Genomic DNA, 15,335 nt, shown 5'->3' with positions numbered 1-15,335 from the left:
AATTATACAACAATTGAGATCAAATTTCAATATTTGATTAAAAAAAACTCAAATTTAAATCTTTTGTAGTTATCATGTTCATTTTTTAAGAAAAGGTAGAATCCTGTTCCATAATCAAACAAAAAACTTCGCGCCGGTTTCCATTCTTGGGAAAACTTAAATGGAGTAAAATCTAAGATTGGCCCACGATCTATAATATATATATATATATATTATATTATATAATTTGAAATTATATATAATATATATATATACTCCTCTGACATTATCTTTCTTTTTATTTATAATATATATATATAATTTGAAATTTTGGAAAATAGTTTCACACTCTAGATCTGGGCATGACCCTGAATGGGATGGAATGAATGCCTTTGATAATTGTAACTCACCTATCTTGGTTTTAAAAGAAGCTTGAAACTTCAACCATAACCAATTTGATCTCACTTTTTCTAAAGAAAGAATGAAAATATGATAAAATGTTCAATTAGCAGTAGAATCTTCAGAAAACGATGACAAGCACAGGAGCTCCAAAACAAATCCTTGAGAAGCTCTTACACACTGGCAAACATAAGGTAACACCAAGTGAAGATCATTAAGGGAAAAGCAAGAAACTATAGAAAGAAAACGAGGGGTAAACAAAAAAGAAAAAAGACAAAGACTAGCTGGCCAGGCATAGTTTGTGCACGTCTCGCTGTACAAAGAGGCAGAGTTAAGATACAGAAACTTGTTTTTCCAAGAGGCAAAGCCTCAAAGTTTAAGGGTGAGGTCTGGTGTTGAACTTTCCAAGTCTATCGGTTGAGTAACCTCCACAAAATTCATATTCGAACTTCCAGGCAGCACAAATCCTGGATGAGTATTAACTGCCTCAGATATCTGACGGAAACTACCAGGCCACAACAACTCTGCCTCATCATCTTCCGTGAATATTGGCAAACCCAGATAGCCATGTTCGAATCTTGCATTGTTTCTGGAATCCGGTAGTCTTGCTGGTGGTGCAAAGCTTTGGTGTGTTGAACAGTGAGCTTTGATCCCCAAGGACCTGAAAGAGGTTCCATGTAGAGGCAGAGTAGCCAGACTAGCATACCTCTCTGAGAAAATGCCCATTCGCATTGCCCGCTTTGCTAATGTCCGTTCTCTCTTATGTGCATTCTGGTGGCCACCAAGGGCCTGTGAACTAAAGAATTTGCGCTGGCAGTAATTGCACGAAAAAACTCGTGGGATAGCTGACGCTGTAGTGCGCAATGCAGGGTCATTGCTACTCTCACTTGTGCTTGACAATGAGAGTCCTGCGGAATCTCTTCCTCCTGACTCATCAATGGTAATGCAGAGAGTCAAATCAAGTGAAACTGGCTCCGAATTTGATTGAGTGTCTAAGGGATTTGTTAGGTGGGAAGAGTTAGCAAGGCTGTCATTAGAGGGAGCAGCAGATGTTTCTTGAATAGACAAGTTTGAAGCTACTTGGCTGGTCACATCAGATTCATTTTCGGAGGCTTCAACTTGAAGGTTAATAACTGGTACCATCGTTGAGTTTGGGTGTAAAAGCTATTCTACACTACATATAAGCAATTGAGTTAATGGAACCGACATTCTTCAGTATCCAGAAGATCTTCACCTGCATTTACAACATGAGGAATATTGATGTCTTGTAGTTAAACTTCAGTCAATAGATAGACAAAGCAAAGTATAAACAAGCACCAAATTTGAAATATAAAAATTCATTTAGAATGCAACCACAGTTATATATAGTAGTGCATATTGTTCAATGATTGAAAGTCTGGAAACCAAAGTGAATATATTTATTCTTCTGAGGCAACTGTTAAATTTCTAGCTGATGATTACATTGCGCAAGGAAATTCCTCTTTATAGATGTTACCAGTATGTATTTCCAAGAGAAGTATGTTATATGTTTGGAAACTCATATTTAGTCAACAATTAATACATTTCACATACAATTTCTCTAACTGCTTAAGATCAATCAGTTGTATCATATTCCTAACAAATTTTGTTTTTAAAAAAAACATTCTATGGAGATGCTAAATTTTTATCGAGGCATAGTAGAGCAATCCCGTGCTCTAGAGGAAATGTATAAAGGTGTTACTAGTTATTCTCTTGAAGTTTCCGTTAGACATGAAAGAATGAAATAAAATCGAAAATCTCTACCTTTGCAACTGTTTTTGGCTCCAAAAGATTTCACAAAATTTTGAGCCTATAAAGTAGTGCCTAAGGAATTCTGTTAAATTCTTTGTTGAAAAATTGGAATCCACTTTATGGTTTAGCATCACAATTTTTACTATGTATTGCGAGAACAATGATAAAACGAAAATATAAAGGAAAAAAAAAAAGACACATCTGCCTTGGTAACTGTTAAATTAGGACTTGCGTTGAAGACCAAGCAAGTCTTATTATCTATTAGGCACCAAGCCATACTGTTTTTGCTATGTGACAGTTACTTATTGTTTTGATGTGTCATGCACTTTATACTTATTTTTATAAGTATGTATCAGTTACTGCCACAAGTTAGCTTATTGCAAAAGACAAGTATGGTTAATCCTTACCTCGTAAGCTTTGTATTGTACGTACAACTATATGACAGATGAACGAATGAAAACTAAGGCTCGGTCAAGCCTTGTTCTTCTATTAGTTTCATTTTTTTTTTCTTTTCTGTTCTCTATTTCTTTGCATTTATGGCTGTTGTTCTCTTATTTCTACTGTGGTAAGCTTCATTTAAGATAAAAATCCAACAGCAACTGCTATGTCCTATGCATATAAAATTTAGCCTTCAGATTCCTACTCCAAAGTCTAGGAAAACACTGGGAGGCTTCAACTATTTTTAAGCAACTAAATTTCTTTTTTTTTTTTTTGAAAAGTAGAATTTCATTGATAAAGGGAGTAACTCTCCCTACAAACAATATAGAGAGAATTTGAAGTCTTTATGCTCATACATGTAAGGCATATAAACTTAAAAACCTCAACATTGCATAAACAAAAATCTAACATCAGCACTACCACCCAACAAAATCAATTTGGTATTTACTATAATTAATTTGGATATGGTGGCTATCATATGATAATAGGAGACTTTGTTTGACTAACCACACATGGCAATGTTAAAGTCATATTGTGTTATATTTCTTTATTTCAACACTATATCTATCATCATCTCATGAATTTATAATGAAGTTGTAAGTGTAATTTATGTAGTCTTGACACTTTTTAATCAATGAATTTCAAACAAGTAGGCATAAAATGATTCTTTTAAAAAAATAAAAGAAAGAAAGAAAACGATTCATCATGTGTTTGTATTGTATATGTATGTTGTGTGCATGGTTCTTAGTATTTAGTTACTACTTAACTGCTTAGCTATAGATGGTGCTCATCTAATGTTTGTAGCCATGAATTTAAGACTGGATCAATTAACTTTTAATCAAGAGCGAGAGTCCAGGAACAAGTTGATGGCCATAGGCAAGGCTTTTTCATCCCATAGTTGACATGCTTCAATGGGGATAACCATTCTTAAACTCACCAAGCTCGATATCCCTTAATTTAATGGGAAAGAAGATTTGAGTAGCTGGATTTGTTGGGTTGAGTAGTTTGTTGAATCTCAACAAACTATAAATGAAGATTAGGTGCCTCTTGTAGCATATATACCACTTAGAAGGCGATGCTAGCTCAACTTTGGTATCAATTACTCAAGGAAGAGCGACCTATCACTTGCAAGGATTGTAGGAAAATCTCAATGCTCATCATGGATCTATACAATTTGAAGACCTTTTTGGAGATTTTACGTTGAAGCAAACAACTACTTTTCGCGATTGTCAAACTCAGTTTGATAGTTGTTCAGTAGGTCGAGGAAATTGGCAAACAACCAATCTTTGTAAGTAGGCTTAAGGATCACCTTAGAGTAGATGTGCAAGTAGCAAGAGCATTTTCTCAAAAATGTTGTGGCATTGGCACGATTGTATAAAGCTGAGTCCTTTTCTTAGTACTATATTGTCCTTCAAGAGAAAGAATATGCCACTTCCATAATCAAGAAGTTATCTCCTATCAAGATGCAAGAGAGGAGGGACAAAGGATTATGTTTTAATTATGATGGAAAAATTTAAGCTTGGCCACAAATGTAAGATGCTTTTTATGGTCGAAGAATGTTGGGATGTAGATGATAAGGACATGTTGAAGATGAGAGTCTGCAATGAGGAAATTCTTGGTGTTAAAATGTTTAAAGCTATTGGAAAAAAAGAACACATGATTTTATTTGCTTTCAACTTTAATCTTTATAGTATTTTATATTTTATTTTCTTATATCAAAATAGCTTGTGAGCTATCAAGAATTAGCTATAAAGGGCATGTGGCATTTCTTGATTGTAAGCCACTATCCACCTAGCCGACAAGGTGCAATATGTTACTGCTGTGCAATTGCCTTGTCCTATTCGTCTTTATTTTCTCCGAAAGGTGGTTATATACCACACCATTTTCACCAAATGAAGAGAATTTCCAGCTACTGTCTTCTTTATTGAGCATTTGATATTTTTACTTTGTTTTTATGTCTACTCTGTGACTAATTTTTTTTCGTGAAATTCTTCATGGTATCAGAGCATTTTTAAGATCTTGAGGGACCGTGGCTGGTAAAAGAGAAGCTACTACTCATTTGTGTAAAGCTTCAGAGAAACCATATGGCATCAGCAAGCTACAAAGCCTCTGCTCCTCTAGTTTTCAATGGTGAAAACTATCCTATATGGGTAGTGAAAATGAAAGCTTATTTGCATGCTTTTGATTTGTGGGATGTGATTGAGGTAGGTGAAAAGCTTCCAATCTTAAGCCAAGCAAACCCCACCATTGCTCAACTAAAACAACACAGTGAGGATGTAGCCAAAAGATTTAAGGTACTATCATGTATTCATTCTACCATCTCAGACTCCATTTTTACTCGTATTATGGCGTGTGAGTCACCAAAAGAGGCTTGGGACAAGTTAAAAGAGGATTTCCAAGGAAGTGATCGAATGTGGCAAATACAAATATTAAATCTGTTGAAGGAGTTTGACATCTTGAAGATGAGGGAGGATGAGTCAATAAAGAAGTATTCTGACAAGATTTTGAAGTTGGTTAACCAGCTTAGACTTACTAGAGAAGATCTACTTGAGAAACGTATAGTGAACAAGGTGTTTGTGAGCTTGCTAGAGAAGTTCGAGGCTAAAATATCTTCTTTGGAGTACTTCAAAGATCTGTCTAAGACCACTATCACAGAGCTTGTGAATGCTCTTCAAGCTTAGGAGCAAAGGAGAGCCATTCAACAAGAATACCATACTGAGGAAGCTTTTATTGCTAAAGCAAAAGGTAAGTTTTTTCCTGGAAAAAGGAAAAATGATGGTGACAGGAAAGATAAAGGGAAAAAGGTGAATGCAAGAAAACCAGTGAAGTAGGAGAACTAATATACTCCCTACCAATATTGCAAGAAATGAAATCATACTGAGAAGTTTTGTTGGTTTTGACCAAATGTTAAATGCAGATCTTGCAATCAACTTGGTCATATGGAGAAGGTTTGTAAAACCAAAGGAACTGCAAATGAAGAGAAGGCAACTACTATGGAATAAATAGAAGAATAAGTTCTCTTTGTTGCACAAAATGTTTTTGGGGTTGAAAAGAAAGATACTTGGCTAATAGACAGTACATGTTCAAGCCATCTGATTGGGATGAAGCCCTATTCACTACTCTGGATAGAAACTACAAGTCAAGAGTTAGAATCAGTAATGGTGATTATCTTTGGGTTATGGGTACTAGCATGGTTGGAGTTCAAACTTCATCAGGAATCAGGTACATTTCTCAAGTTTTATATGTTCCTGAAGCTAGTCAAAATCTTTTAAGCATTGGTCAGTTGCTCAAAAGTAATTATGAACTAGTTTTTAAAAGCCTCAACTGTTCTGTGTTTGATTCCTATGGTAAGGAACTTTTTACTGTACCTATGAAAGGTAAATGTTTTTCTATCGATTGGATGGAAGTTGAGCAGTGTAACTATATGTCAACTGATGATGATAACAAAAAATGGCACAGGAGGCTTGGGCATATAAATTATAAGTCTCTAAAAATGATCTGTTGCAAATTTAGTTGATGGTCTGCCTAAAATTACATATGGTTATCATTTATGTAATACATGTATGTATGGAAAGCATGCCAGAGAACCATTTCCAAAACATAACAAGTTAAGAACCACAAATGTCTTTCAAGTGGTACACTCAGATGTTGGAGGACCAGCTAAAACAACATCACTAAGTGGTAACAGGTATTATTTAGTATTCATAGATGATTTTAGTAGATTTGGTTGGATTTATTTTCTTAAAGTTAAATCTGAGGTTTTAAACTGCTTTGTTAAGTTTATTGCTATGGTTGAAAATGAGTCAAGCCATGCTATTAAAGTTTTGAGAACATATAATGGTACAAAGTATACTTTAGGAAAGTTTGAAGATTATTTGAGTTACAAGGGAATTAAGCATCAGCATGCCATCACATATAGCCCCTAACAAAATGGGTTTTGTGAGAGAAGGAACTAAACATTTATGGAGATGGTTCGATGCCTTTTATTTGAAAAAAAAATGCCCAAAAGTTTCTGGGCAGAAGCTACTCATGTTGCTACTACTCTATTGAATATGTTTCCTACCAGGGCACTCAACAATACAACTCCTTTTGAGGTCTGATATAAGTTAAAACCAAGTGTTACTCACTTAAGGGTGTTTGGTTGCATTTGTTATGCTCATATACCTCAAGCTAAAAGAACAAAGCTTGATGCAAAGTCACAGTTGGCTATACATATCGGTTTTGGTGGGACTACAAAAGGATACAGACTCTACAACTTGGAAACAAAGAAAGTTTTTATGTCTAGGGATGTAAAGTTTGAAGAAAATTGGAGGTGGAATTGTGAGAAACAAGAAATAGAAAAATAAGTTAACATTGATGTCGTTGCTGATTTAGATGCTAGAGTGTATGTGTTGGATGATGAAAACATTGATGAATTACTTGTGAAAAGTACTAGAACTTACCTATGAAAAGTACTAGAACTCTGCAAGATGTTTATGAAAGATGTAACGTGGCATTACTTAGACCAGTAACTTTCAATGAAGCTCAAGAAAGTGAGGAATGGAGAGAAGTAATGAATGTTGAGATTGATATGATTTACAGGAACAACACGTGGACTCTAATAGAAAGACTAAAGAATCAGAAGGTCATAGGGGTGAAATGGATCTTTAGAGCTAAGTATAATGCAGATGGATTAGTAAATAATTACAAGGCTTGATTGGTAGCAATGGGGTACTCACAAGTATATGGGGTTGATTATTTGAAAACTTTTTCTTCAGTTGCAAGACATGACACAATCCGATTACTTGTGGCTTTGGCAACTCGAGAAGGTTGGAGAATTTGGCATATGGATGTAAAGTCTGCGTTCTTGAATGGCTTACTTACAGATGATATATTTATTGAACAACTTGAGGGGTTCATCAAGCAAGGAGATGAAACCGACGTCTGTAAGTTGAACAAAGCTTTATATGGGCTTAAGCAAGCACCAAGAAGCTGGAATGAAAGAATCAACTCCTATCTCAACAGCAAAGGTTTCAAAAGAAGTGACACAGAGCATACTCTTTCTGTCCAGAAAATAGGCGAAAAATCTCAACTAATTGTTGCTATATATGTAGATGATCTGCTTATTACAAGTCCAGATGGTGATGAAATATCATAGTTTAAAACTCAAATGAACCAAGAATTTGACATAACTGATCTTGGTGAAATGTCTTATTTCTTGGGAATGGAAGTGATTCAAGGAGTAAATGGAATGAAAATTTATCAACAAAAGTATACTAAAGATCTGTTGAAGAGATTCTAGATGGATGCCTGTAAAGAGGTTAGCACACCAGCTGTGTTGGGAAACAAATTATGTAAGGATGATGGTAGTCCTAAAGCTTATGAGTACCGGTTCAAAAGTATGATAGATTGTCTGTTATATCTAATAGCAACAAGACCTGATATTTTGCAAACTGTAAATGTGCTTTCCAGGTACATGAACTCTCCTTCAGAAATTCATTATTCTGCTGCAAAGAGAGTGCTAAGGTACTTAAAGGGAACCTTGAGTTTTGGCTTAGTCTATTGTAAGAAAGATAGCTTAAACTTGCATGGGTTTAATGATAGCAACTGGGCAGGATGTTTAGATGATTCTCGGAGTACTAATGGTTATTGCTTATCTTTTGGCAGTGGTATGTACTCCTAGAATTCCAAAAAGAAGGAAGTTGTTGCATAGTCATCTACAAAGGCTGAATATATAGCTGCTGCTTCAGCAGTAAACAATGCTTTATGGTTGAGAAAGGTGCTAAATGATTTGGGTTTTATTCAAACAGAAGGAACGGTGCTTAGAGTAGACAATCAGTCAGCAATTATGATTGCCAAAAACCCAATTCAGCATGGAAGGACAAAACATATTAGAGTAAAGTTTCATGCTATCCGTGATGCAGTAAAAAATAATGAGATTGAGTTGGAATACTACAAAACAGATGAACAAGTTGTTGATATAGTCACTAAGACTCTCAGCAAAGAGAAGTTCATCACTTTACGCACTAAGTTGGGAGTGCTCATGGCAAATCCCATGGAGAATGTGTTCAAGATAGGAGTCTGCAATGAGGAAATACTTGGTGCTAAAATGTTTGAAGCTATTGGAGAAGAAGAACACGTGATCTTATCTACTTTCAACTTTTATCTTTATAGTATTTTATATTTTATTTTCTTGTATCAGAATAGCTTGTGAGCTATCAGGAATTAGCTATAGAGGGCATGTGGCATTTCTTGATTATAAGCCACTATCCACCTAGCCGACAAGGTGCAATATGGTACTGCTGTGCAATGGTCCTGTCCTATTTGTCTTTATTTCCTCCAAAGGGTGGTTATATACCACACCATTTTCACAAAATGAAGAGAATTTCCAGCTACTGTCTTCTTTATTGAGCATTTAATATTTTTACTTTGTTTTTATGTCTGCTTTGTTACTAATTTTCTTTATGAAATTCTTCAGGACAAAAGCCTTGATGAAGGGGGAACATAGAATTCTATTTTTTTTTTATCAAGTTATAGTCCTTGCGGACATGGGTGTTTTAAGGGGGAGGAAATGTTGTTTGTATGGTTCCCAGTATTTAGCTAGTACTTAGTTGGTTTGCTAAAGATGGCTTTGTTTAAGCCACTGTTTTGTTACTAGAAAGTGGTCAATTATTCATAATAAAATTCTTGAGTTGAGTTCAACATAGTTTATCCTTGGTTCTGGTTTTTCTCTAACCTCAATTTCCGTTCTTAGCACTAAAATAGCTCCACAAGGACGAGCCCGTGGTTGAGGAAGAGGCCTAGTATGCATCAATGTACATTTAATGATGCAAAGAAATTTCAGCAATATAATTTCAGGAAGCTATTTTAGGGATATAGTTTCTCTACTAGAATACAGATGGACTTTTGGAAACGTTATCCCCATGATACAATGCTTAAAACAAATGAGATTCTAATGTTACACTCCAAAGCATCTCTTGAAAACACTTGAACCCAATCCAGGATGCAAATGATGAATGAGAGTGTTTTGCTGTTGGTAATGATTTCGTACTAGTTGTTGAGACTATTAAGAAGTATTCATAAGCCTCAACTAGTGTTTTAGACATCCATTCAATAATAAATATGCCTCTTCCCAAAGGTTGTAACCTTTAAGGAAGAAAAGTCTGTCCCCAAGGTTCTGAAAATTCAAATTCAAATGCCATGAATCAATTAATTTGGAGTTTAATCAATTAATCCTGCATTTCCTAGGGCTTTCTTTGAAGTTTAAGTTAATTTCTGAAATTTATAGATGAATTCAGCAGACTAATTTGTCGTAGAGATAAGATCCAAACTTGTAGCTAATTACACTTAATTGGAAACTCTATATAAGTCGACTAACTTAATTGGAAACTCTAGACTTTGTTTACTGTCATATTAGTCAACTAATGAGCACCTTAAATCTTGGTTTTATATTTTTTTGGTTCATTTTCTTTGTAGAAGAGAAGCATTAGTCACAATCTCAAACAGGGACAGCACCATGCCAAAAGAAAAGGGCAAAAAACGTAGTGATGGATCAATTAAATCTCTAAATTTATCACTTCTCAAAAAGCAGCAGAAAAGGCAGCCTCGTTAGGGGGAAGAAAAGGGACATCGCACATGAGTAATACTAATTAAACATGGTTTCATGGCATATTTGTATAGTGATAAACAGAGATCATAAGCAGGGATGTAAAAAATTTAGTTGAGAAGGGAGAAAGGCACATCTCATTGGGTCAAACAAGCTGAACTACAATTCTTTGCTATAGAATTTGAAACGGTTCATTCTTTTGAGTGCATAAAGCAACTCTGAAGAGGAAGGCATTCAAATTAACTTTCAGGAATAAAGAGATGTTACGGAAGTAAACGGTAGCGAAAGGAACATCTATCATAAGCGGGATGAATAGAGTGAAATAAAAGAAAGATAGGAAGACTATGTTGTCATCAGGACCCCAACCAAGTAGAGATTGCTAACAAAGTATAAATAAAGATAAGCCAAACCAACAAGGCAAGAACTGAGTTTTCCGTCCAAAACACAAAACCCAAGAACTAAGAAGAAAAGAGTGTCCAGAATTTAGACAGTGAATTTTATATCTGCAACTGAGTAGGTAATTGGTGCATGGCTAGATACATGTGAAAGAAAACAATGGGGTAAATGAACTTCTCTTGTTCACTTGCACTGCTTGGCAGTGTTGTTTTTATCCTGTAGTAGTTTTCTGCTTCTTTTTGAATAAAAATTTTGTTAAATTATAAAAAAAAAAAAAAAAAGACAACAATGGGAAGGTGAGATCCTATCAGACTTGAAAAATCGAAACAACTGAATCACAAGTATATAATTGCATCCAAAAATCACATTAGTTTATGATACGCTTCCATCGATACAAGAGAAGAGTTACTGCTGATGATTAGTAACGTTGAAATTGGATTTCTCCATGCATAAACTACTGCTTCTCCCACAACTTAAGAATCATATTTAGCCCATATAAGTGCCAGACAGCCACGAGAGTGTTTATTATGCAACTGGACTCAGATTGAAACCAGCAAAAAACTATGCGAAGCAAAGCAAGTATATATAAAATTAAGCATCAGTAGATATTGATCATCTAGTCTAGTGACCTTGTTTGCAGCAGAGAAACGCACACATGTACATATAAAGAAATAAAGGAAGCAAGAGAAATTAAGGCAGAGAGCCGAATACCATGAACAACATCGATCAAGTGCGTAAGTGGCTAGTTGGTCAGCTTGGAAATGACAAAACACGCACTGCTCTGAAATTGGAGACATCCATATCTGGTTCCATGGAATATAATTCTCTTTGCATGGCTGATCATCACAAGACAAAAAAACACTTCAACACGCTTGTGGGTGTTTCTTTAGTTTTTTGCAGCACAACTGGAGAGAGTTGAAAGATAAAGAAAAGGAAAAGGAGAGTGAGAGTGAGAGATGGTGGTGGGTATTTGATGTTTAATTATGGGAAAGCAAAGGCAAGAGGGGAGTGGGAGGGGACAGTGGTGGGACGTCAGAGAAGTCAGAGAAAAGAGGTTGTTTTGTGTTGGAATATAATAAATCACACACACACACACACAAGCAATATTCTCTCAAAGTCTAAATCAATTAAGGAAATATATATGTGTTAAAAAACCATTGTACTACTACATCTACTAGTGTGATTGTTGAAATTTTGGCTACAACTTAAAACTGCTTCCACTCGGAGATAAGTACGCATAGACAGCACAAGCACGAGAGAGATGGCAAAAGCAAACAAGCTAAATAATAGTAGTTGTAGTCATTAGTCCCACAAATGATTCTCTCTTTCTCTCCACTTGAAAAGTGTATTTTCAGATAATTCCACAGCGCATGGGGTCGGCTCAGATTCATCATATATAATTTTTGTTAACTAATCTTTCTTTGTTCCCTTCCTTGAATGTGCCGTGCATCTATGGCATATATATATATTAATGTGTGCCAATAATAGTGTTTCTTTTTTTTAAAAAAATCTCTTGAAACAACCCCACCTACCAACAATCCAAAGGCACATGTCCGTTCCAGTTGCACATTATTTTATGTTGCATTATTACTACTTTTCTTCTTTTCCTTTCATTGATGTATTTATTCTTTTAAAAGACTGGTGGGTCGCATTTCTATACAAGTTTTACTTACTTTCATGGTCTTATAAAACGAACATGTCAATCAATTAATCCTTTCCACTCATCATGGAGGCATTCCCTTTTTTGTTATTAATTTTTTGCATTATATTAATATTAATTACCAAATCTTACCATAACTATATCTTAAAAAGCCACCATGATGCCAGGCCGTGAATTAAAGGTTAGATCGTTAAGATTTTAGGTCTGATTTTCTCAAAGGTTTAAGCAAAGAAATTAACAAGTCTATGATGTGAAGCTGTAAGACAAAGCCAATTCACAAATATTCAATGTCGCCTTGATTGTAATATAGACAATTGCGACTGTTTGGAAAGAAAAATATCCGTTAATATTTTGATTTTATAGTTTTAGGACGAGTCACATCTCCCTATCATAATAGGGTGCGGAATCCAAGAAGCAGTGTCAACAAAGATCATTTGAAAAGGAGGGAACATTACCTTTGAGGGAAACAAAGAGTTTAATACTTCAACATGACATTTCTTTAATAATATATCTATCTACATACTTTATATATAAAAGCACCAACTTCAAAAGTTTAACTAGTGAATGATATATATACTCTTGATAACTTAATATATTAGCAATACTATCCTTAATTAATAATTTTCTTAGTAAATTAAAATATTAACTAATTTTTATTTATTTTTTGATTAACATTGAAGTCCTCATTGAAATAAGTTTTTCTTATTAATATTTTTTATTAAATTAAATATTTCAAATAATTTTTATCTATCTAACTCTTTGTTAAATTGTAAAAGTAAATAGTTCTTAATAAAATTTATAATTTAATCACATTCCTACTAATACAAAGTTTTAATTATTTTTTATAAAATAAAGTTTGAAATACTTATTATAAACCAAAGCAAAGGAATACATGCATACATATATACACACACATACATAAAGAAGCCTTTCAAAAGATAAAACATAGACATAAAGAATTAACAGTAATTCCAATTAATAAATCAAGGGAGAGAAAAATACATTATCGTACCTTAAAAGCTCACAAAAATTGTTTCAAAAGAGATCAATTTTAAGTAATCAAATGTATATTACTATTATCTCCTTTAAAATCTAATAACGAAGATATTGTTGTTTGAGCTCTTAATTTCTTTTGCTTGTTGCATAATAAAATAGCTATTTTACATTAAATGGCAAACACTATTTATATTTTTTAAAAACTATGTTAATTGTCATGTAATACAAGAATATTGAGTTACAATATTTGTGGAGATTATACACACATATTTATATATAATTAAAACAATATTCATGTACCTATTTACTATATAAACAAGTATTTATCGAAATCAAGCCAGTTTTGTAAATAAAAATTTGGAATGACTTCATCTAAAAGTGTATGTTAACTTATTGGTTATTGACTTTGATAATATATAATTAGTAACTAGATTAATGCTACCAAAATACAAAAAAAAAACCCAAGATAATTAAGTTAATATGGAAAAAAGCTTGAAGAAGGAATGTAAAGTTTTATTGAAGATGAACAAGAAATAAGAATGTGAATCAAAGCATATTATTTTTTATGGCAAATGAAACTCAACTTGAGCAAGTAAACAAAAAATTATAAAATAAATCATAAAAGTAGAATAAAAGAGTTTTTGTGAAATTTTAAAGAGGCGTAATTTAAAAATAATTAGCAATAGATGAAGAATGCCTTTCATATTAAAATACACAGGATAACTTTTATTGTAATATTTTTCGATAATGACGAGTAAATTCAAGAGAAAAGAACAAAAATAATAAACAATATTGCAATCCTTATTTTGTAAAAAAACAAATTCCAACAGAAAAGAATCGACTTCTGAAATGTGAAGTCTTGATTCTTGTTAAACAAAAAGTAATATTCATTCATTGTAACAAGAAGGACTCGACTTGCCAATAGAGGAACCATTGATTTTGAAAAAGCAAAAAGTTACTAGATTGCGAGAATCAACTTCTGAAGGAGAAACAGATCGATTCTTGAGAAGGCAGAAACACAAGGAAGAAGCACCAAATAGAAAGAATGGACTTCTCAAATTCCATTGATTGATTCCTTGCGACAAAATGAAGAAAAGATTGAAACTTGTTGAAGAAGCTAATAAGGGAGATTTTGAGTGGGAAAACCTATGTTCTCACCAAATTTCAAATTTCCTTATCTCAAATATCTGCAAAAACTAGTATGGTATGACATTTTAAATCTGGGAAGATCAATCTATAAGGACTTAGTGAGAGTTTTCTATTCAAATGTGACAACAATGTACAGAGGTGATGGCGGATGATGACATTATGGATCATGATGGCTCTTTCTTGACCTTTGTTGTTGGCAAGGAGTTAATCATCACTCCCACATTGTTGCAGAAAATGCTAAGGTTGAAGCCTACAAGTAAAAATGCACCCATTCACATGTATAAAGAGAATGAGCTTTCAAAAGAGGAACTAACTTTGAATTCTTGATTGGTCTTGCTACTTCTCCAAAATGTCTAAATAGCCTTGGCAGGTTGAACATTAATGACAGAATTCTACACCTAATTGTCAATAAAATTATTCGACCTTTTGGGCATAGACATGTTACAGTAACTGTTAAGGACATGTGATTTATGCATCACATGAAGACATGCACTCCAATTGATCGAGCTTAATTCATCTATAAAGACATGGAAGTTTTATCACACCTTTAATTCGAGGAGCCGTGATCTGGTCACGAGCTTAGTAGGCAAGGCCAGTAAAACTCAAGCAAGCCTAAAAAATGTTCACACCAAATTGAATATACGAATGTTATATCCATAATATAATTTAAGTTCAAATGCATAGCTAGTGCCCCTTGCAACTTGATTCTTACATAATACTTAACATAAAAAGCACAAGCCATACTTTTGGCTAACAAATGGGTTCGTACTTTACAATCCTTAGACAAATATAAACGGTAACATCATGCTTACACAAACCCCAAGTACACCAAGTTAGGAAACCAATACCAAAAGTGGAAACTAATAGCGGAGTGGACTCATGGTATAGGAAACCTACCAAATGCAAAAGAATCTACCAAAGGCAAAGTCAGCCAAGCGGTCTCGTAGCTTTGCTTATTTGCGC

General features: G+C 34.0%; 2 protein-coding genes across 2 annotated transcripts; one reads left to right on the top strand and one right to left on the bottom strand.

The window, feature by feature from the left end:
• On the bottom strand, positions 459 to 11,586 carry LOC18601261 (zinc finger protein 4). Its single transcript, XM_007032142.2, has 2 exons — positions 11,279 to 11,586; positions 459 to 1,612 (listed from the first exon to the last, which is right to left on the bottom strand). Exon 2 carries the CDS (start codon positions 1,519 to 1,521, stop codon positions 748 to 750), a length of 774 nt encoding a protein of 257 aa, XP_007032204.2. The 5' UTR covers positions 1,522 to 1,612; positions 11,279 to 11,586; the 3' UTR covers positions 459 to 747.
• LOC108661553 lies at positions 4,671 to 5,267 on the top strand. Its single transcript, XM_018118983.1, has one exon. The coding sequence runs from the start codon at positions 4,671 to 4,673 to the stop codon at positions 5,265 to 5,267; it is 597 nt and encodes a 198-aa protein (XP_017974472.1).

This window comes from Theobroma cacao, chromosome 4 (assembly GCF_000208745.1).
Source record: "Theobroma cacao cultivar B97-61/B2 chromosome 4, Criollo_cocoa_genome_V2, whole genome shotgun sequence".
In the NCBI taxonomy this organism is placed as follows: domain Eukaryota; kingdom Viridiplantae; phylum Streptophyta; class Magnoliopsida; order Malvales; family Malvaceae; genus Theobroma; species Theobroma cacao.
The sequence above is the reverse complement of the archived record's forward strand: the minus strand, read 5'-3'. Positions and strand labels throughout refer to the sequence as shown.